The sequence below is a fragment of the Epinephelus fuscoguttatus genome, linkage group LG2 (genome assembly GCF_011397635.1).
Source record: "Epinephelus fuscoguttatus linkage group LG2, E.fuscoguttatus.final_Chr_v1".
Lineage (NCBI taxonomy): Eukaryota > Metazoa > Chordata > Actinopteri > Perciformes > Serranidae > Epinephelus > Epinephelus fuscoguttatus.
Genome location: NC_064753.1, coordinates 25,432,623 through 25,456,060, shown reverse-complemented (window position 1 = coordinate 25,456,060; position 23,438 = coordinate 25,432,623). Strand labels below are relative to the sequence as shown.

The 23,438-nt window shown below is 41.0% G+C and overlaps 4 protein-coding genes across 4 annotated transcripts; 2 read left to right on the top strand and 2 right to left on the bottom strand.

The window, feature by feature from the left end:
• The first annotated feature begins 876 nt into the window (after window positions 1–876).
• On the top strand, window positions 877–3,490 carry psmb1 (proteasome 20S subunit beta 1). The gene is made up of 6 exons (XM_049560282.1): window positions 877–1,072; window positions 1,446–1,553; window positions 1,925–2,006; window positions 2,287–2,416; window positions 2,648–2,754; window positions 2,902–3,490. The coding sequence occupies exons 1-6, from the start codon at window positions 972–974 to the stop codon at window positions 3,085–3,087; spliced, it is 714 nt and encodes a 237-aa protein (XP_049416239.1). The 5' UTR covers window positions 877–971; the 3' UTR covers window positions 3,088–3,490.
• Window positions 3,491–6,157: 2,667 nt separating this feature from the next.
• Window positions 6,158–7,975, bottom strand: psmc3 (proteasome 26S subunit, ATPase 3). Its single transcript, XM_049599163.1, has 2 exons — window positions 6,980–7,975; window positions 6,158–6,618 (listed from the first exon to the last, which is right to left on the bottom strand). Exons 1-2 carry the CDS (start codon window positions 7,922–7,924, stop codon window positions 6,280–6,282), a joined length of 1,284 nt encoding a protein of 427 aa, XP_049455120.1. The 5' UTR covers window positions 7,925–7,975; the 3' UTR covers window positions 6,158–6,279.
• Window positions 7,976–7,981: 6 nt separating this feature from the next.
• LOC125902640 (TATA box binding protein) lies at window positions 7,982–15,600 on the top strand. The gene is made up of 9 exons (XM_049599149.1): window positions 7,982–8,103; window positions 8,589–8,816; window positions 9,592–9,745; window positions 9,968–10,145; window positions 11,335–11,422; window positions 12,182–12,273; window positions 12,706–12,873; window positions 13,192–13,286; window positions 14,150–15,600. The coding sequence occupies exons 2-9, from the start codon at window positions 8,766–8,768 to the stop codon at window positions 14,227–14,229; spliced, it is 906 nt and encodes a 301-aa protein (XP_049455106.1). The 5' UTR covers window positions 7,982–8,103; window positions 8,589–8,765; the 3' UTR covers window positions 14,230–15,600.
• A 2,399-nt stretch (window positions 15,601–17,999) lies between these two features.
• pdcd2 (programmed cell death 2) lies at window positions 18,000–22,785 on the bottom strand. Its single transcript, XM_049562871.1, has 8 exons — window positions 22,469–22,785; window positions 21,300–21,408; window positions 21,053–21,109; window positions 20,695–20,883; window positions 20,152–20,307; window positions 19,948–20,048; window positions 19,747–19,860; window positions 18,000–18,898 (listed from the first exon to the last, which is right to left on the bottom strand). The coding sequence occupies exons 1-8, from the start codon at window positions 22,664–22,666 to the stop codon at window positions 18,719–18,721; spliced, it is 1,104 nt and encodes a 367-aa protein (XP_049418828.1). The 5' UTR covers window positions 22,667–22,785; the 3' UTR covers window positions 18,000–18,718.
• Between the last annotated feature and the right edge of the window lie 653 nt (window positions 22,786–23,438).

Sequence of the window (23,438 nt, the reverse complement as noted above, 5' to 3'; positions counted from 1 at the left end):
TAAAAGTTATTTTTATTCTTACATTTTATTTATTGGACAAAGCTTTAAAACTGTCTCATATAGACAGCCCATCACTGCAACAAGACGACCAGCTGCGTTTAAGTCTGTATAGCCTTTGGATGTATGAGTAAACAATATGCAGGAAACTGTATAATTAGAATTACTAATTTTTTTGCCACTCATTGGTGATTTTAAAGGTCCAGGGTGTAAGATTTAAGGGCATCTATTGGCAAAATTGGTATATATGTAACCATGTTTTCATTTATAATCACCTGAAAATAAGAATTACGTTTTTGTTACTGTACAATGAGCTGTTATATCTACACACTGAGCGAGGCCCCTCACCTGGAGTCCACTATGTTGATCTACAGCAGCCCAGCACAAAAAAGCAAACGAAAAGGGGCTCAAGATGGCTCCATTTGTGTTTTCGCGCTTTAGAGTCGGCTACTGCAGTTGTTCCTTTTCACACTTGACACATGGGAGAAGCTTCAGATTTGCAACCTTCCCGCTAGATGCCATTAAATCCTACAAACTGGACCTTTAAAGTTATTAAGTTTTGATGCATTCAGTTATTGTGCAGATAACTGAATTCATATTAAAGACACATTGTCATCACATACTATGGATCTTTTGGTTAAATATCTTCCAGTCCAGCAAACTGCACATCTGGGTTATGCTATATATGGCATCTGCTTTTGATATATCTTAAACAAAAAAGAATTGCATATCTCTAAATGGTGAAATGTGAAGGAAAAACTTTTCTCATCTGGGTAAAAATCTTCAGAAAACTGGTCTCTGTCCCTAAAATGGCTCCTGCACTACATCAAACAGCCTGAGGGGGCGCTCTCGCCCAGATTCCATCTGAACACACGGGTATGTTGACAGTAAAAGAAGAGGCTGCCATATTGCAGTGAGACAGCGACTTTACAGGATTGAATTTGATTCTTGACCACTGTTTCCTTACAATAAACATGCTGTCCTCTCATACGTTTGGAGATCCGGGCAAAATGAAAGAGTATCATTATACTGGCCCAGTAGAGCACCGGTTCTCACCGTACGCTTTCAACGGAGGGTGAGTGATTTTTCAACCGCTGGCCGCTAAGCTTGCTAGCTAACGTTTACATCCCGGTGGACTGTGCTAACTAGCTAAACAGCTTAGCATGTACCAGCTGAAACTAAACAAAGGTGAAGTTGATGTAAAGTATGTGAACATTGCAGTGCTTCTCTATACAGTATCATAACTTAATTTTAATGCTCGAATTAAGATAAAAGGAAAGATAATTCGTAAGGGCAATATTAGCTAATAGCATAGTTTCAGTTTCGAAACAGTAGCATAGCTTCCGTTAGCATGTCTGTGGGACAGCAATACATTTTCCTCTTTGATGGGATGGTTTTTAAGATGAATGACCTGGCATATGTTTGTGTTTTCTTGTTTTCTTTGTCAGAACCGTACTAGCTGTTGCTGGAGAAGACTTCGCCATCGTAGCCTCAGACACCAGGCTGAGTGAAGGCTACTCAATCCACAGTCGTGACTCGCCAAAATGCTACAAGCTGTAAGTTTGCACTGTCACTTCCCTGCACAGTCAGTGTAGCACAGATCTGCAATATAGAGACACAATGTCACCTTTTAAATCTACAAATGGTCCCTTTTAAAAACTATTTTAGTTGTTGTGTACAAAGTCATCAAACTTTATTATCAGATAAACCACTGACGTCACTGCAGCTCAGCTCTGGTACTCTCATAAGATGGAGAGTGCAGATGGTACCTGCTTGGTACTCAGTGACCAGCTGCAGTGCCCCTCAGCAAAGCACCAGTTGGTATCTGTGGCTTAGACCACTAATCATTGCCACATGAACGTAGGCCACCTGAACAATATGCTGCTGTGACTGTCACTGATTTTTGTGTTTCTCCTTCCCCTCACAGGACAGACACAACCGTCATTGGCTGCAGTGGTTTCCATGGAGACTGCTTAACTCTGACTAAAATCATTGATGCCAGACTAAAGGTGGCTGGGGCAACTGGGTTTTTGGTTTCACTCACTCTTTGGTCTCATCCCTAAGATGATCTAATTGTGCTGTCAACTGTAATGCCTCTGCTTGCAGCTTGTTCAAGTCAGAGTTTACATGACACTGATATTGTAATGTATCTTGTTGTCTTTAAGGATGGTGGTTGTATTTTTTCCAAACTGGATGAATAAGAAAATCATCTTTTGAGTTTTACTGAATGTGTCATGGGTTATTTAATTTATACTAACATCTTAACTGATGTTCCTCCCCCTCTCTTAGATGTACAAACATTCAAACAATAAGACAATGACCTGTGGCGCCATCGCAGCCATGTTGTCCACCATCCTGTACGGCAGGAGGTTCTTTCCCTACTATGTCTACAACATCATTGGAGGTCTGGATGAAGAGGGTAGGTACTTAAATGCTGCAGATATTAAGATGTATGCACTTACAGTGCATAGTCTAAGTAAAAAAAGCTCTATATTTCAGCTTTAGTCATCTTTCTTGTGTGCAAAGATTGTTGGGTTGTTGCCTGTATTGTCTCTTGTATCATTACTTTTTTGTGTAGGCTGGAAATTGTTGAAAGTGTTGACTGTGTAATAACTGTTTTCATTTGCAATTTTTCATGTCTGTCATGTAGGCAAGGGAGCAGTGTACAGTTTTGACCCAGTGGGCTCCTACCAGAGAGACACCTACAAGGCCGGAGGATCAGCAAGTGCCATGCTACAGCCACTGCTGGACAACCAGGTAAATAACACTGACTACATGCTGACCTGTTGTTGCCATAATCCCACTATGTCTCTTCTCATCAGGTATGTAAGCAATGCAAACAAGTTTCCTTATAGTGAACAAGGCTCATTCATGTGTCTCTCTTTCCAACACGTCCTTCCACAGATTGGTTTCAAGAACATGGAGGGTGTGCAGCACGTTCCCCTGACTCAGGACAAGGCAGTTCAGCTGGTCAAAGATGTCTTCATCTCAGCTGCTGAGAGAGATGTTTACACCGGAGATGCCCTTCGGATCTGCATCATCAACAAGGAGGGCATCAGTGAGCAGACTATACCATTGAGGAAAGACTGAGGAGGGAAATGTTCTGCTTTTCTCTTTGATCTGTTCTTTCCACATTCACCTGTTGGTTTTGGCCCCTTTACAGTAAGTTTCTTAAAACAGGAGTGTTGATCCAGAAGTTGTTTCTAGGGGCCTTACAGGTCAGGTTCAATCTTGGGAGCAGATTTTCCATTTGATGTCGACACTTTTCTCCTGCTTACCATGGTTATCTCCTGCAGTTTGTGCTACTACTACATCCTTATATTTGTGGTCTAGTAACCTGATTCTAGATCAGCACTCCTGTTGTTGAGAAGCAAGGAACTCTCTTCATTCAGCCTGTCTCCACTCTTCCCCTGTTTGGATTTTTCATTATGTCTCGGAAGGATACATACTCTGCTATTATTTTTACATTCTTAATAAATGTAAAGAATTGAAATAGTGGGTCGTCTTGTTCTTCATGTGCATGTCCTTCACACATAGACACTGCATTCTGGGTGGCTTATGCTGCTCTCAGTGTTGTCCTGAAATATGTTTTGCATATTAAAGCGTAACTATTCCCATATTAAAGACAATAATCTTTGTTCAGGACAGCGTTTCCTGACTTTACACAACATGAGCACCCCGCCATCACCATGCTGAAAACTGACACTGACTTGATATACAATAATGTAGGTTAAACATATTGTATCCATATGGTAGACATTTGTATATTACAATGTGACTGATAGACTCCACTTCCCATTCAGTTGAACTCTGCCATGTTTAGCTTTTCTAGGTTCTTGATACAATTACTGGTTCACACATCACTGATCTGATTTCGAGCGACACCATTTACAAGTTTTGTCCAAGTGTGTAAACATTTAACATTTTTGTAAACTGCAAGTGTCTCAGGTGATTATGACTATTTTAGCAGCCACCAGCTTCATTAAGAGAAGAGTTTGTGCCAAATAAGAAAATAATAGAGTTTTTTATGTTAATTTATGCAAAAACAAAGAGTTGTTCAAATGGGAAATGAAAGTACTACATTTTCAACTGCTTATCCAAAGCCGGGTCGCAGGGGCAGCAAATTGAGCAAAGTTTCTAGATGTCCCTCTCCCCAGCAATACTTCCCAGCTCCTTCTGGGGGACCCTGGGGCGTTCTAGGCCACACGAGATATGTAATCCCTCCAGTGTGTTCTCGGTCTACCAGTGGGACTTGTCCAGAACACACCTAATGGAAGGCGTCCAGGAGGCATCCTGATCAGATGCCTGAACCACGTCAACCTCACCTCACCTTCATTTGTCCATCTTTTAATTTCTTTTTATCAATAAGTTGATCTCCTTTATGTGAAACAAATCTTTAAACCTACTCAGTCTAATACTTTATACTTGTGCTTAACTGTTGGCAAAATGTTGATTAACTTTACTCACTAATATGTTCCAACAAAAACCTGCCTCTGCACGGACCACAGATACCATTGCATTCTGAAATTTGGTTAAAAATCATTTTGAAAAAAACATTAAATGTGAGTATATGTTACCTGTAGACACCCTGTACATTCGCCCAAAAAAACAAACCTCCACTTCATGAAGTACAGTTTGTTTCACACATCTTTAATTTGGATATTATGGACGGGAAAACCTCAAATAATGTCTTCTTTCTTTTGTAGTGTTGTAAGTATGTTTTTAACCAGATCAGAGGTAATAGAGGTTTATAACAACATTCTGACATTCATCATTCTTTTTTCTCAGTACTATGTTTGTTATTATTTGGTTTGACAGTTTTTTTTCTCAATTTCAAAAACACTTTTACACACTGTTGTAGTCCTGGGGAAGAAGGAGTCTTATCAATTTGTTCTCTCGTCCACCTGTGTACACACAGAAGGCCCCTCAACTGGTATTGGGGACCCCTGCTCTGCATCCATCCATCCATTCATTCATGTATATCCCCAGAGGTTCAGCTATCTTTAATTATTACTGCATACCACAGCAGTTTATCTCACTAAGAAACATATCGTTGTGGGTGAAATAAACGACTGTAGATGCATCATTATACTCTTGACTACCACACAGGTTACTTCTGTAGACTACAGGCCTCTCTCACTGCAGACATTTTGACTTGTCATAGCAGGAAAAAAAAACACAGTTTAAGTTAATGACATTGATGATGGCTGCATTCCACAAAGATGTCCCAGTTCTAGGGTTGTCATATTGCGTAAGTGGGCTCACTGGGATACTTGGTGAAGATAAGCTGTCATCAGCTAAATGAGTTGTTCGTGCATTTCCTTTCAAACCATGTCAAACATAAGAAATAAAAAAAGGCCCAATTCAATACCACACTTGGTTCCTAATCAGGTTTTTAATATATAATGTATTCATACTAGAACAGAAACAAAATAAATTCAAAGCAGAGAGAGTGCATACAAAATACAGAAAATTCTGTGTGCTGTTAATTAGTACTATTTTCCCATAATGCCCTGTATAAAGGATGATTAATAAATTTGAAGTAAGAACATCATGGAAACAAAACAGGTTTATCTTAGGAAAAAAACAAAGTTGAAGCCTCAAAGTTGCAGTTTGATTGACATCCAACATCACACGTCATTTTCTGTTGATATTAAAGGATTAAGTAGGTTGATATTAGTGTAATTACTGCTTAAACAGTATACTGTGTTGATTAGTATATAGTACAGATTTGGGACATGGCTAGTGTCTAAAGCAGGGCCTGTAATTTTCCTGTTGCATCAAAATGTCTGCCAAGAAAAGGCCCTTTGTGTTTAAATTTAAACGGTTATTGACTGTTAATAACGTGTTGGTTTTGTGCATTGTGTTGTAGACAGTTTTGTTGCTTCTCTCCATCTTGCCTGCAGTAACCTCACAGTGCCTCTGCTCAGGAGTGACAAGGAAACATCAACATTTATCCAACCAATTTTGTGATGTGTCTAATATTGGTTAATATTCTGACATTTTTTTTAAAGCTTTATATTTTTCTAAAAAAACCCCCCACAAAATATAAGCTTTCAAGTAGGAACCTATGTAGTACTGAACAAGCACTGGGCTCCAGCCCAGAGTGAAAACTCAGACTGTCCTATCAATGCTCAGCAGGAAGAAAAACAACACTTAATGACATTTTATTTCTTTTTATTAACCCAAGTTAATCAGCAAGTTAACAAGTGTTTACTCAATAACAATTTGAAAAAAATCAAAAGACTCTCTCACACACAAACACAGACACAAGCAGTGTCCTCAGGCGTAGTACTGAAGGTTGGCCTTCTTCTTGGCTTGGACCTCCAGGATTCCCTCCATGTAGTCTTCATGGTTCAGCTCTGTGGCCCCACGACGCAGCGCGATCATGCCAGCCTCCACACACACAGCTTTGCACTGGGCTCCATTGAAGTCGTCGGTGCAGCGAGCCAGCTCCTCGTAGTTGACGTCGGGGCTGACGTTCATCTTGCGGGAGTGGATCTGCATGATGCGAGCTCTGGCCTCTTCGTTTGGCATGGGGAACTCGATCTTTCTGTCCAAACGACCTGATCGGAGCAGAGCAGGGTCCAGGATGTCCACTCTGTTGGTGGCAGCAATCACCTTGAAGATAAAAATATAAGGCGTTATACTGTTGTCATCACTGTGACATCATACTGTAAAGTAATGACCTTTTGGTTGTTTAAGGTTTGTTTCTACATTCATTACATGTTGTGTGTTGTGTTATGCTGTGTGCTTGTATTTTGTTGTCTGAATTGATACTACAGAGCAATTGATTTCTTCCAGAATAATACTGTGAATAAAATATGGTTTCCACAAGACTCCAGACTTTGAATTTATAATGTATCACCTTTAAAAGTTGACATAAGCCTACAGTATGTACAGAGTATATTTATATACTGCTGTAAACATGCAGTGTATAAGTATATAAAGGGTATAAACTTTTTTGGCGGCAGCGTCTTACCTTGACCTGCATGTTGGGCTGAAATCCATCCAGCTGGTTGAGCAGCTCCAACATGGTCCTCTGCACCTCTCTGTCTCCTGCCTTCTCGCTGTCAAACCTCTTGGTGCCAATGGCGTCCAACTCATCGATGAAGATGATGGATGGGGCTTTCTCTTTGGCCAGGGCGAAGGCGTCTCTCACCAGCTTGGCTCCATCTCCGATGAACATCTGGACCAGCTGTGGACCGGCCAGCTTCAGGAAGGTGGCCTTGGTCTGAGCAGCGCAGGCCCTGGCCAGAAGGGTCTTCCCTGTGCCAGGTGGTCCGTACATCAGGACCCCTTTGGGTGGCTGGATGCCAAGGTTTTCAAACTTCTCCTTGTGGTTCATGGGCAGGACAATAGCCTCCACCAGCTCCTGGATCTGTTTGTCTAGCCCTCCTATGTCGCTGTACTGCTCTGTGGGGCGCTCGTCCACCTCCATGGCCTTGACTCTGGAGTCGTACTCGGTGGGTAAGGTCTCCAGGATCAGGTAAGAGTCCTTGTTGACACCAACCAGGTCTCCGGGCTTCAGCTTCTCGGCGTCCACCAGCCCGATGACGGGGAGGAAGTAGGTCTGTCGAGTGGAGGTCTTAATGACGGCGCACTTTCCTTTCCTCTGAGAGTCCAGGTCCACATTAGCCCCGTCCTCCTCCTGGTCGTTGGGGTCCACATCCAACAGCTCGATCACATTAGACACGAGATACGGCAGCGTTTTGTTCACCTTTATCTTCTCCGTGTTTTCTTTGATTTTATCTTTCATAGCCTGCAGTTCGTGGGTCACCCTCAGCACCTCGCTCTTCATTATCTTTATCTCGCTGTCGAGGAGACGAGTCCGCTGGACTATCTCCTCTGTGGACATTTTTAACACTTCTTCACCGATTCCATCCTCCACCTCGTCCCAAACTGATTTGTCACTCAGCGACGCCATCTTGCTCTGTTTGCGGCGGACGATGGAGCGGTTAGTTGAACTGTGACACGGCGGAAATAAAGCTTCTACTTCCGGAAGTAGCCGACGACACTCATGAGCGCCGAAACACCAAGGAAAAACCAAACCTGAAGCTGAATTAATTTTGTTGCTGCGACGGTTTGAACTGCGAGAGTGTGCACGTAAGTTCACGGGCAATTTACTGTCGTGTACTAGTAAATGTCAACGTTTGTTACAACTCTTTTGAGTGCACAAAGCCGTTACTTTCACAACGCGTTTGACTTATGTTAGCATGTGTTGCTAATCTTAGCTCAGCGGCTAACTTCAGCTAGCCAGTGTGTTGATGTTTCATTTTGGAGGCTGTCAAGAGATATCCGGTTAAAGACTATAAACAGATATTTGTCACTATAGTATTTGCATTTCAGACTATTCAAAGAACACCATGTATTGGGTTCCAAAATAAATAAACTAGTTAAAATAAGGTTAAAGTTAAAGCTAAATGTGGTTAGCAAGCAGGTAGTGTGCTCGCGCCACCGCTGCAGCTGCACAAAATCTGCTTCATGCCATTTGAATGTTCTAAATTCAGATTTGATGATGCACGGTGCTAAAAAAAATATCGGTATGAAGTGTTTGACTAAGTAAACATTGGGTCTGTCCATTTTTCCAGGCACGGCATAGCTGTCAGAGAGAAGAAACAAGAGGTGGGTGTTTGTGCAGAGTCCACTGTGCTTGTTGGTGTTTTTCGGCTGTAATACAGACTCCAGACACACAGCTGTGAGGCACCTGCTGTGTAAAGTCCCTTCCTGCTCGTGGGTGGCAGTGAGCTAACGTGAGGAGCTGAAAGATGGACCAGAACAACAGTATACCACCCTTCCAGGGGCTGGCCTCCCCTCAGGTAACACTGGTTTTATGTATTCATGGGTAAGAGATTTTTAAGTGAACTTAGCTTTATAACCAGTGTGATGTCCCAGCTTACCCTCAACACAGTGTGATTTACGCTCTTAGCTTACTCTGGCTGCCCAGCACATCCGCATCTTGCGGGGGCTTCAAGGAACCAGCTTTACACATGAGCTCCCAACCTGCACCTTCAGCATCATGGCTTATTTTATACTTAGTGACAATATTTACTGCCACTAAAGAAGAGGAAGTGTGACGCTCACGAAACCCAGTGAAATAAGTGACAGTAACTTTGTCACTGGGGACCCAGCAGCTGTGTCACATAATGTCGCATACAGGAATAAGATTAAAATCTTTGAGGTGAGCCACAATTTGGCACTGCAAGCAATAAACAAGGCTCCACATCTTTCAAGTTTACAAGTTGCAATAAGCTCACAGCTTTCAACTATCTAGTATTGCCATTTCATTTCATGAAATACTGGAAAATAGGAAACCAACTTAAACTTGTGGCTACAATGATTTGAAACAGGTCCACTCTTAATTCAAGGCCCAGGCTACTACTGTTTTCACAGGTAGCTATTCAGCCACTGTTTTGAACCCATATACCACTGGTATTTACAGTAGACATTCATTTTATTTATATAAGGAAGTGAGGCAAAGTAAAAAAAACTTTGTGACAGTAATAATTTGTTTTCTGGCATTATCATTTGCTCTAAGTGTGGCCTTTCTGCTCAGTCCCAACTTCTTTTTTTTTTTGATGTGTCCTTTTATAGGGTGCCATGACTCCAGGCATGCCAATCTTCAGTCCTATGATGCCATATGGCTCAGGTCTGACACCCCAGCCTGTCCAGAACACGAACAGTTTGTCTATACTGGAGGAACAGCAAAGGCAACAACAGCAGCAACAGGCACAGCAGGCAAACGCAGGTATAACACTCACTACTGTCATATTCCTCTTCATCCTTTCCCAGCCTTGCAGGGTGAGATTATAATCTCATATCCCTGGAGTTGTAGAAAATAAAGTGATCGTCCATGTCTGTACCATAGAGAAAGTATATGATCGGCTCATATTATATAAATCCCCTTGGGGATTAATAAAGTTTATCAAATTAAATTAAATAAAGGAAAAATATGTTCTTTGTTCTCTAGGCCTCCCTGGAACGTCAGGACAGACCCCTCAGCTCTACCATTCCCAGACTGTTGCGGGCACGACCACCACAGCGCTGCCAGGGAACACCCCGCTCTACAACACCCCGCTGACCCCCATGACCCCTATCACACCGGCCACGCCAGCTTCAGAGAGCTCTGGAATAGTACCACAGCTACAGTATGTTTCATATCCAATGGAAAGAATGCTCAAAGTATTGGTTTATGCCACTTGTGTCAGTCACACTTGGAAACTGTTCAGCTAATACTCACACTTTCCCCTTTATGCTATGTTACCTTAGTCAGTGGTAACTGATCAAGTTTAGTTTGAACATCCCTAGAGGGAAGCGCATGTAGGTACTAGGGTTGGGTCGGTATGAGGGGAAAAAAAAAACGGTCCGGTTTTTGTAAAAAAAAAAAAAAAAACCGCATCAAGTCGGTAATACCGAATTTTCGCCACTTGGGGGAGCAATTGACTCATTTAAAATAAAAAACGACCTTAGAACAACAGAGTGACAGTAACAAGTTGTTTCTTTTATTCCTTACAAATAAATTTTGCAGCTTACTCAATCAGTACAAACAAGGGTTGCGTCCTTCATCTGGCTCAAAGCCAAAGTGTTGCCATAGTGGCGCATTCCTTGATTTCGTCGAGACTAAATTGTCCGCCATTATCAATTCCCCGTCACTATTAAACAAACTACAGGCTACAATAGAGGCGCATGCGCACTCGCACCTCCTAGCTCAGTCCCCGCCCCACCCCCTCTCTCTCCTGCTTGCTGTGCGCTTGGTGAAGAGGCAGACACAGGTGCTCACAGACTCGGGCTTACTATAAGCGGAGCGGACTACGTGTGAAAATGTCCGTGAAAAATCCCGCGATGTGAAAAATACATGCCGAACAGTCTTTTGTGTGACACTGGTGCGCAGAGCGAAGTCCGCGCAGTCGTGCTTTGCGGGCACAGGGTTTGCGGACGTCCACTTTTACCGGGCGGACCTCCGCGGCGTCCGCTCCGCGTACGTTCTGCCCGAGTATGCGGTCCGGTCGGTCTCAAAAAATAAAACCCGGACCGGACCGAATTGGTATTACCGAGAACCGACCCAACCCTAGTAGGTACTGAAATTGTGCTCAAGGTCAGTTAAAATGTATCTAGACTTTAAACATAACTACAGCAAACATTTCACAGACTACCTCAGGGTGTCCCGTGTCATTTCCCCTTAGTTACTAATGTTTTTGATAACCAAAATTAGCTACTTCTGCCATTATTTCTTCACACTTCAGCTTGTTTTCCCTTATGCCTCTTACTCAGTTCTTTTCTCTGTACTTACTTTCTGTAAATATAATTTTATTTTATACTTATTTTTCCTACTTTCAGAAACATCGTATCTACTGTAAATCTGGGCTGTAAATTGGACTTGAAGACTATCGCTCTGAGAGCCAGGAATGCAGAGTACAACCCAAAGGTGATCAGCTCTGTGTTGCTCAACAGCTCAACACAGTGACGTTTTAGTGGTGGGGCTTAAGGGAACATTCTGGTTTACTTTGGCCTGCAATATTTCACATATATGTTGCTATTGTGGCTCTGTGGGTCATACAGACTTTGCGTTCACCACCTTTATTGTAGAGATGCAGGGCATTGGGGATTAATACTAAAGAACAAAAATCAGGGCAACTAGTGTTTATAGACCTTTTTCATGGCATTTTTAACATGTCATAGCAGCAAAAGAAGGGGTGATACTAATTTTCTCAACAATGGCTCTGTTCCATTCAGCCTCCCTGTACAGTGGCAGTAAGCCATCATGCACAACACCAGCACCCTGGAACTATCTCACCTAAATTAAATGCAGTCATATGTGATGTTGTTAATTGCACCTGTGCTTTTCCTGTAATGAGATGTCAAAATGTCTGCCGTGAAAAAGGTCCACTGTGCATGCTGGCTCTGACACTGACCTGTCCTAGGAGGTGGCAAGTCCAAAGTTGGCATGACCCTTTAGAGTCACAATAGTGATATTTATGGGAAGTCTGATCCCCTGATCTTCCCTCTAGCACCGTCATCACGCCAGAATATCCTCTCATATACAAGAAATTCCCAAACTGAATAGTGAAGATGTTGCCATAAGCTATACTTGATATATTTATGCCAGACACGCCCACACAACTCCGTTTATGAGGAAGCACTGCTGGCTGTAATAATGTTTCCCCTCTCTCGCCATTCCTTGTAGCGTTTTGCTGCGGTCATCATGAGAATACGAGAACCCAGGACCACTGCTCTCATCTTCAGCTCAGGGAAGATGGTCTGCACCGGAGCCAAGAGGTCAGAATATGCACTATTTCCTTCATGTGCAGAAGTTCTTAATAAAAAACACAGATATTAAGAGTAGAGCTTGGTCTAGTAGGGTTTCTAGTAGGCCTTTCACAATAACTACTTTTGGTGGATGACATGTCGTCCCAGAATTAATTGCAATGAATGATATTTTTGTCATCTTAAGACAATAAAGCCTCTGATATAATAATATAATAGCATATTGATGCAAGAACAACTTTCAAAGACCTATTAATGTTTAATTTGTAAGAATATTAAGACATTGGAAGTGGTATGTGACAAAAATTAAAATATCTTAAATAAAGAAAACAAATAAATGTGTGTGAGAAGGACCTGAGCCTTGTATCTCCTCTCCTCATCTTGTTAATATGTCAATTATTGTTCTTTTTTTCCAATCTGCCCTGCACCGTCTCACCTGTTTAGTGAGGAGCAGTCGAGGTTAGCTGCAAGAAAATATGCTCGTGTGGTGCAGAAGCTCGGTTTCCCTGCTAAGTTCCTGGACTTCAAGATTCAGAACATGGTGGGAAGCTGTGATGTGAAGTTCCCCATTCGGCTAGAAGGATTAGTCCTCACACATCAGCAATTCAGCAGGTAATTTCTGTTTGTTTTATGTCTTGTGCAGCTAAAAGCCATGTTCACCCATTTCAGCTTTTTTTAAAGCACAAGGGTGTGGTGTTTGTGTTGTAGCCACAGGGTTGTGCCAAAGAACGGAAGGCTAGATGGGGTTTCTTTTTCACAGAATGCTCCCATACAAACGGGTTATCCTCTGAAAGGATATATATGCAATTGCTTGGAATTTAAGTGACATGTAGAATATGGGTTTCAGATGGTGTGCAAAGAGAAGAGTTTTTCAGAAATTAAAGAGCTAATCTCTGTTTTCATTAAAATAAGGTGACTTGTCTCTTTCAGCTATGAACCAGAGCTGTTTCCAGGACTGATTTACAGAATGATCAAACCCAGAATCGTTCTGCTCATCTTTGTTTCGGGGAAAGTTGTACTCACAGGTAAGACACAAAAAAACTAATCGTTGGAGTTTTTATTGACAGATATAGTAGCCTTATATCTGCATTTCCTCTTTAGTTGATGAAATGTTCTTACTTTGTGCACAAAATAAGTTTATTCTTACCACCATGTGTATGTTACTGAGTTAAGTCATTTAAAATTAACAAGCGTGTGCTATTTGCAATCAGCATTCTACCTCTGCCCCATTTTCCTATATAAGTAAGTCTGTTTGCCTAGTGGAGAAAGCGGTGAAGTCGTTGTCAGAGAGAAGCTTGTAGTTAAAAGGTGTATGTTTACAAAATATGAACATGGTGTGCAAAGGTCTTATCGCCGTTGTCAAGCTGTTTTCAAGCGTTGTCAAGAAAAGCAACGGAAACTGGTGAGTCATATCAACAATGGCGACTGCTATAGACAAGATAGAACCTGTTATCGAGGCTGTTCTAAATAAAAATATTTCCTCAATGTTGCCCAACATTATAGTTCATTGCCTTGGCTCCACTCCACTCTTACAACTCTGGCAAAACAAACATTTTGTCATGGCTACGCATCAGTGTTTACTTCAGACAACATTAGAGTCAGACAGATACATTCTCTACAGTCTCCAGTGACTGGTTAGGGAAAATTGAATCCCCCATGGTAATTGGTTAGAGTGGGCGCAGGATAGAAACCGGTTTAACTAGCTGACAATTGTGAGATCAGGTTTTGTGCACACATCAAAAGAAGAGGTTGAATGTACAAAGATAACATACAACATACAGACAAAAAGGCATCGAGATGGAACATGATGCCTCTGTCGTTGTAATGGGATTGCCATAGTAAGTCATTGTAATTAATAATATGTTTATTTTCTTCTTCTTTTTTTAAGGCGCCAAGGTGAGAGCAGAGATCTATGAAGCATTTGAAAACATCTATCCCATTCTGAAAGGTTTCCGCAAGACAACGTAGAACCTGCCACTCTTTCTTTTACCTTTTATCTCCCAGTCTTTTTATCTTTTACCTCGACTCAGATTTTTTTTTTTCACTCAAAGGAAGCGTCATCTATATGTTGACTTCTACAAGTGGACTGCTGTAAGGGCTGTTGTACAGGGATGTGATTCTTCTTCTTCCTCTTCTTTTTTTAATGTTCCTCCAGTGTTTTAGAAAAGCAGGATTTAACTGTTTTGATTTTTTGCTGTGGTTTGAACACAGTTGATGGCATACACACAGAGACCCCCATTTATTTCAAACCCTGTCTCAGTTTTTTGCTCAGTTATTTTTCGGCTTTTTCTGTTGTCCACATCACATCCCTGACTGTACATAAGACTGTAAAAAAATGTAAAAAGTGCGGATTAGAAGAGAAGCAGTCTGACTGTGACTGCTTTTTGTTTTTATTTTAAGCCATTTTAAATGCGTTTTGTACGTTGCATTTTTATAAATTGTCCGCTCAGTCCCCAAATTGTATCAAGTCAGAACCACATTCCTGTTAACAGTATTTGTTAAGATTTTAGTTTGAGTGACTGTTTATCCCAAAAGAAATTGGCCTGCTGTATCAGAGTTTCATCTTCGTACGTTTGGCATTCAATCTGTCACATCTCGGCTCAGTGTAGTTGTAATTTGGTAAACGCTGGAGGTGAGTTTTCATCTAGATTTTAAACATTTTGAGATGAAAAGCATAGTTCAGTCTGTTAAGCAGCAACTTAATGTAGATGCTCTTAAATTTTAAATTGAACCAAGTCCTGCTGCGAAAGTTGTCATCGAGTTAATAGTTAGTACTTTGAGACTTGTGTCAGTTGGTTTGGGACACATTTGTTCCAAGACATTAACAAAAAAGAAGCTGTTTGTCGTAAGCGGCCTCTTGATTTACTTCTCTTAAATTGACATCTTGCATCTTAAAATCATGAGCACTAAAAGATGATGGCATATAACCAATGCATTGTGATCCCATGTTTACGTATTGTTTTAAATTTTTTGGCCATTCAAAGTTATATTTAAAAGTTTTCTACAAAAGAATTATTTTTGGTTGTAGGAAAATATGAAAAAATATCCATAATATGTCCTCAGCCACACACTTGGCCAAAAATTGGTTTAAATTTTGGGCACTTGGTGAGCTAGTTCTGGTGATCCTCTGTAAATCTGCCACCTGACACCTGTTTGAGTGGCAGAAGAGATTAGGGATTGATACTAAACTACATACTGCCCTCTGTGATTCTGAACAGAGGGCAGAGCAGGTGACCAGGAAGTTCTGTCACATCTTGATGCAATTCTGCTTCTTCTGAAATTGTTAATGTGCTGCACTGTGCATTAATAAATGTGTACATACTGACCCTCTTGTTAAAGCTGCTTCTTTCACCATGTTTGACCCTAAGAAGTGTGTGTGCTCTGTTTATGTTTACTGAAATAACAGAAGGGTTAAACATCTCTTTAAAAAGCCAAGAAATACTGTCATCTTGGTCACACTGCATATTCTAACAGGTATGATCAGAGTTTTACTTTCAAATAGCCTTCCGTAAAATTTTAATACACTGTGTAGTTTTGCTGCTAAAGCCTCACTGGTTTAGTCTGACCAGTATCTTTTGACAGCTGATGTTAACCTTAGAGAGGTCTGACTTAATAACACTGTACTTGTGATGGAGAAATGGAAAATACATACTTTTCCTCTTACCTGTAGTGCTGTCTATCAACTTAGATTGTTTTGGTGTGAGTTGCTAAGTGTCCGCCTTCTTTCAAATATAATGGAACTAGATGGCGCTCAGCTTGTGGTGCTCAAAGCACCAAAAAAGTTCTGTTGAACAGCAATGTCTCTTTCCAGAAATCATAACTCAGTTACTCGAGATAATCCACAGACCTTGTTGTGAGCAGTTTCATGTAGGGACTATTTTCTTTCTACCAAACTACACCTGCTTACTGTATCATTGCGCAGAAGGAAGTGTGCATCTACTGCTAGCTTACCTAGCACTACTGAGCTAGCTAACATCACAGCTCAACTGAGGATGACACCATTAATGTTTACATCTCACGCTGTCACGAGCATGAGCCTCTCGTCCATGAGTCGATGCACACTTCCTTCTGCGCAGTGATGCGGTTTGAGGGTGTAGTTTGGTATAAAGAAAATAGTCCCTACATGAAACCACTCACAACATGAACTGCGGATTGTCTTTAAGATGATAATACTTCCTCAAGATTCTTGAGTAACTGGGTCATGATTTATGGAAAGAGACATTACTGTTAAGTTTTTTAAATGTTTTTTATTTTTAATTTTTATGCTTTGAGTACCACAAGCCGAGTGCCATCTAGTTCCATCATGTTGGAGAGAAGGCAGACATCTCTACGACTGATATTTCCAACACTCTGCGACTCACACCAAAACAGTCTAGACTTCAGAATCAGAATCAGAAATACTTTATTGATCCCCAAGGGGAAATTATTTGCGTAACAGGTGCTCCTTGCAAGAGTGGAAAGATAAGTGAAAATATAAGAAATTTAACAAGGGTATTTACAAATATTTATAACCTAAATAGATAATACACAGAATATATACACTCAAGGTGAAATGGGGTTATTGCACAAATAGGGGCGTGAACTGTCTCTTAACCTTTTTTCCTCACCAGACACTGTGGATTGTGGTTTTCCAGGAGTCTCTCATCACTCTCCATTTTCATTAGCCATAATTTTGTTGCTGGGAAGTAATGTTTTATTTAATGAAAGCTGACTCTGGTGTGCTACAATTTACCTAAAGAACTGGATTTACAACCCCTTGAAATGTAAATGACAGATTTCGTGTAACACTTGTCAGATATTCAGCTCTGGTAAGGTTGATTATAACGCTCCTTTTATTTGAAAACATGTAGTTGACTCAGACAAAGACATAAAGAGTAGATTTTTATTGCATAAGAGGTGCAAAGGTGTGGAAGATTAAATGACAAGATAAAACTTAACTAAAAAGCACAGGTTTACATTGACAACTACAGTAAATAAAACGTAGAAAAAAATCTATGCAGCAGAGAACAAGTTCATTTTGTCTAATCAGTTTGATTAGTGTCCTCTCTATAAATATATATATGCCACCCACCAAGGTGGCTAGTAAGGGATTGTTACACGCCACTGCCAAATTCTCGCCGCATTTAACAGATGCTGTTGTCAAGCCCTGCTTGTACTTTGCTTTTCTTGTTATATAATTTCTCATTATCTTGTAATTGTCCCTTGTTTTGTTCTGTTTAATGGTTACATAGTCTCTTTTCACACTACCTTTTGCTAAATAAGTGACTTTCTTCATGTAGCACAGATCTGACTTTTATGATGTTTGTAACTCTGAAATTAACTCATACCAGCCATTTAAGATAACATTGCAATAATCTCAATGGGAGATATAAATGGCAGGTAGTATTTTGCTAGTATTTTAAATATTATCTGTCTTTGAACAACTGAAAAAAGCAGAAAATCAGATGAATGTTTGTTCAGATAACTTTGTTAAAAATCTTTATTGTGTGATGATAAGGCACAGGGTCATATTGTATTTTTTTTACTGACTATTTACAGTATGTAGTTCTAAACATGGGCATAAGCCACTGAGCACACACAGATGAGGGACAAATTAAAGGAAAAACCTTTAAAAGAGCAGAGAAACTCATCCAATGTAAAGCTTTTGTGCACCAGGGCTTACGAAGTGGATTACTCAGTATGAAGACAACATGAACAAAATGCTATGGCTTTCAGTCACCAGCTCTCAACCCAGCTGAACACCTACGGGGAATTTTGGATTAAATAAATGATAATGGTAAACAAAACATCACACATCACCATATGTTAGAGTGACATTATGTCAACAGCTTATCCACAGAAGATTACTGTAACATCTTCATTACACACTACAAAATTACAAGACTTTCAACGATTTTTACTAATTCCATGACGTTTCGAGGCCTGGAAAATGTGACTGTGAAATTCCATTACTTTTCCAGGTTTTCTATGACCATGGGAACCCTGGAGGGAATATCTGAGGAGGGATGGTGTTCATCTCTCAAACACAGTTCCACAGACTTTTCTGGAGGCTTGTGGTGGCCTGACTCCACATGAAGACACATCATGTTGGTTTCTCCTTTAATTTGTTACCTTTCTGTAAGTTAAAAATAACAGAGATTAATTGCTCTTGACAGCCAGAATCTAAAAGTATAATAGAAAAGGTTTGGATGTGGCAAGAAACCAGAATTCCTGTTTGATTGTCTGAAATAACAGAACAATTAATCTTGACCCTTAAAAAACATCTTCATTGTCCTTGATGGTTTTGATGGGAGGAGTTTGACCTCTCTGTCAGCTGGACTTCACACAGGTTTTTAATTTTATCCGTGTTTAATCAGTTACAAGAGCAGCAGCACGTGTTCAGTCCACCAAGTGGGCAGTCACATCAGACAGAGTAAAACACCAGTCTGAGCTTTCACAGGTGTCAGTGTGTCAGATGTTACGTAGGTTTCATCTGTGCGTGTTGATCTGAGCTGAAGTCCTGTTTCCAAATGAACTCGAGGCGGTACTCGTCGTCATGGTTACAGCTGGCAGAGCACGTGTAGACCGCCAGGGTCCCCCAGTCGATACTGGCTCCTGTCGAGTCCACACACAGGCTGTTTAACAGCTGCGGCATCACCTAAGGACACACACACACACGCAATTATTGAACATAGGGCTGGGCGATATGGAGAAAATCAAATATCACAATATTCTTGACCAAACATTGATATTGATATTGCATTGATATTGCAGGGTTGACTATTGGTGTTTATACAAAATATATCACAATGAGGTTTTTGATAAATAATCATTAGTAACGTGGATGTAATGACTAAGGGGGTAAAGGCAAGTAATAGAACAGCTAATACAGTCTGTTCAACAGTTAGGAAATTACAATATCCAAAAAGTATGACCACAGTATCATAATATCAAAATCGTTACATTGGCCAGCCCTCATTACATGTATATGATATACACACTGCTCAACACTGTGGAAAGACACTGATACAAACTGTCACACACACACACTAAGATGTTTTTGTGTGGAAAGAACCCTCTGGTCACAGCTTGAAATACAAGATGTGCAATATTCCCCTGAGGCAGAGTAACTGCATTTACATGTGAACTTTGATTAAATAAGGACATGTCAGACATTTATGATAATTTCCACAACTTAAAGAACAGGTCTTGGTCAAATTAGTCACTTAAAATAATAAAATACACTTAAAGGTGCTGTACGTAACTGTGGAGAAAGATAGTTGGTTGTTGAGTCTCATTGCCAGGTCATCAAATACTGACACTTTGGGTTGGTAGCTGTACCGAACCACCAACCCAAAGTGACAAGTGTCAGAGGTGTAGTGGAGAGAGGCCTTAACAGTAATCAGCTAAATCTTAAAATCTATTCAAACCATTGGCATTCAATAGTGTGTTGAGCAGGAAGGTGATAGCTGGGGGGAAAAAGGATGGAGGAGAAGAAAGGACTACCTGAAACTCAAAAATCCTCTTGGCGCCACAGGTGCATGGTGGGATATCCTCATCTGAAGGGATGTGCTGAGAGGAGACCCACAAGGGGGAGCCGCCTCGACTATAACGCACCACCTGAACAGAACAAAACACTGTGAGATGGACTCAGAGAAGACCGTGAAGGTCTTTTTAACACAGTGGAGGACGTGGAGTTTTGTCAACCTGGTGAGGCTCTGGTGCGATCCTCTTTTTAAACCGCTGGAACACTTTGTTGTCTTCGCTCTCGTGCATAGCCATCTCCTCCAGGTCCGTCTCTGCCAGAGCTGAGCAGAGAAACACAGCGTCAGGAATGAAAGGAAACATCATGTCCGTGAGTTAGTTCATGTGACCAGTATTGCTACAGGTATCACAAAACTGAAACCTTACTGTCTGCTAGGGAGGGACAATCTGCACTCCTCTCCTCCTCCTCTTCTTCTTCAGCCTCCTTTGTGTCTTCCTCCTTCTTCTCTTCCTCCTCCTCAGGTTCAGTGACCAGCTCAGACTCAGGGAAGAGGAAGGTCGAGGTTGTGACAGTTGGTGCTTCTGTACAGACAGAAAAAGACACAGCAGAGACATTAAGCCTCAGAATCGCATACTTTTTACTGCAGCTGCCCTGACAGAGTACGTACTGTTGCATGGAGCATGCACACAACTGGGACACACTACTTGCCGTGAACTTTGACCCTCTTGCTCATTTATCTGTCACAGTCTGTAGCACGAAACTTGGAAGTAGAAACAATTAGCTGTTTTGTCACCACTGAACTTTACTATCCTCCATTAAACTTTAAGATGTATGGTATTTATTCCGCCAAGGCCAAATGCTCTCAATGATTCAATGGGTTCTGTCAAACAAATCGAGCTGAAAACAAAACCTGAAGCATGTGACTGTTCAGTGTGTTTCCTTTTTTTAATCCAGTGCATAACACACACCTTGGCTGCCACACTCCCTCTTGTGTGTGTGTTTCCAGTGGAGGGTCTGGTGGTGTTTTCCACAGTAGGTTACGCTGTGACAGCGGGAGCAGGCTTTGTTGCCGGGGCAACCACACACCCAGCATAGTTTAACTCCAGATACGGACAACACACTCTGGTCCGGTTCAGGACCGCTGGGGGGTTCATCCTCTGAGAATGAAAAAAACAAAACAAAACAAAAAATACATCAAATCAAAGTCAAGTCACTGCTGAAATACACAAAAACTGATGAATACAAATATATAATACTACTGCATTATCAATGTTTATATTACAGCTCTTTGAACATATATGTAAGCATCTGGCAAAGAACACCAACCTGGTGGAGGGTCGTAGGGGTAGAACTCATTCCTCCTCTGTAGCTGGCTTCTGAAAACTGAAAAGAAGAGGAGATGGAGACACCATCAGTCAGGAAACTTGACGAAATTATATTTACTCAACAGATGACAAGTGTTCAAAAATGTGGAGAGAAGAGGACATGGAGAAGAGAAGATAGACTCAGTCCTGCTATCGTGTGACAACAAACATGACAAGAGCATTGAAGCAACAATAACATTTACAGTTACCTTTCATACAGCGACTGTCGTTGGCTGCGTAACACTCGTGAGTTCTGCAGCAGAACAGAAAGAGCGTCCTGTGGAAACTTCTGTCCTGACCAGAAATGGGTGCGTACACCTGCAAGGAAGACAGAGAAGGTTTATCTAGTAGTAAAATGAATAGGGCTGAGATGAGTTGATTACTTGGCTCATATAAAAGTTCCATCTGACTGGAATAGTCTTCCTCTTTTCTTGAGATCTGTTACCTCTTTCCACTGCTTCAGGACTTCTTTACATTCACATCTCAAAACAACTCGCTCCTGTTTTTAAATTGTCATATTGAAAACTGTTATGTAACTATTCAAGGTCACGGTATCCAATTCTAATTTTCTTGTACAACAGTTGAGGGCAGGGCCTGTGGTGTATTGTGTCTTGAGGATGCCCTTGACAATGGGATGCTGCATCTCAAGGGGCTTTCCTTTCAAGAAGTTCAATTCAATTCAATGGGTTCAGAATTCTAGTTTCATTTTGTTGACACTTAAGAGTTTAAGGTTTTTATAGAAGGGATTTTGGATATCTTTTTATCACTCCACCGATCAGGAAATACTGTCAAGAGCCATAAAAAAAAAATCCATTTTCACCATGTTTTTAGGAATAAATTGTCATATAAAACAGGCTATGAATGATATAAGAACAAACCCCTCTGTAACTCTAAGAATATACTGTAGATAGGAATAAAACATTAAAATTTGGTGGATATAAGTGCTTCTGAAGTGGAGCTTTATGGCTCAAAGTATCAAAAAAAAAAATCATTCTGAGAAAATGGCATTTAAAAAGCAAGTATTGTAAAATCCCATACATTTTTAGACAATGGTGAATAGGGACTATATTTATTTTTAACTAATAGATACCACCATCAAACTTCCCTAGTTTTCCAGAGCAGAAATCTGAATTACAATCAACGCCTATAAGAGTATTTTGGACGTTTTCTCTTTACCAGTCCTAAAGACGACATGTTATGGAAGCACAATAGCCTCAAATCTCAAAGTTGACCAGTTCATGAAACAGCTGAGTTTCTACCTGCAGTGTCTCCCCTTAAAACCTGAGCTCCCCATGATCACAGTGAGTTATTATTTATAGCGGAGGATCCCCTTGGCGTGTCCAGGGTCCCTCCCTCTCCTCCCCGGGACTCTTCTTACCTGCAGCAGGAAGGCCATAGGCAGACGGCATATCTCACACTCCAGCCCGGACAGTGAGGGCAGGCCTCTCTGGCTGAGCCACGCCGGTTTCCCCCCGACCTTACTGGGGAACTGTGGGGACAGCAGCCGCCACGACTCCGCCTCCTCCAGGAAACCCAGAACCACCTCCGCCGAGGACACGCTGCTGTCCCCGGACATGTTGGGGAGGAGGGTGTCGGTGTGTCAAGTAGACTAAAAATTCAACAACTGTCCAGAAGAAGGTAGAAGTGTTAAATTCCCAGCCTCTCACAACACAACATGACACGTGGGTGCAGTTCAGAAAAGCGTCCGGGAGGAAACGCGGACTAGCCGGTGTTTGGTTCCGCATTAACTAAAGCTCACACTGTACAGAAATAACACACTGTAAAGACTCATCTAGATTTATATAATGTATGTGGAAATATGTTAGGCTGCTCAACAGCTTACATAGCACTCTGAAAGTTTATTATGTTTTATTTTAAACAACATTTAATAATGTTTTATTTTCAAGTGTCAAGTTGTTTTCCAGTCTGTCCACTAGGTGGCACAAATGTCCTAAAAGTCTCACAAGACGACCAGTCAACTCAAACCTTGGTTTTCACTGAATATTTCCATTTTGTTATAGTTTATGCTGCTCTTCAGAGGGATTTTTGGGGGTTATTTTCTTTCTACTCTTTTACATAACCACTGGCTGTATTTTGTTGTTATATTGCTGATGAAAACTTTCCATTCAAAATATTTTGATAGTTTATGAAATATGATGCATTGTTATTAATCTACCCAACAACATGATATAAAGTAGATAAAATTAGGTCCACCTCGACTTGCTGCGATATTATAGGGCTTGTAAGTTAATGAAACGAATATCAAATAAGTCATATTATATCTGAGTTGGTGGGTCAAGTATGTCAACACTGTAGGTAGAAATAACAGACTGTAATGGAAGGATAAA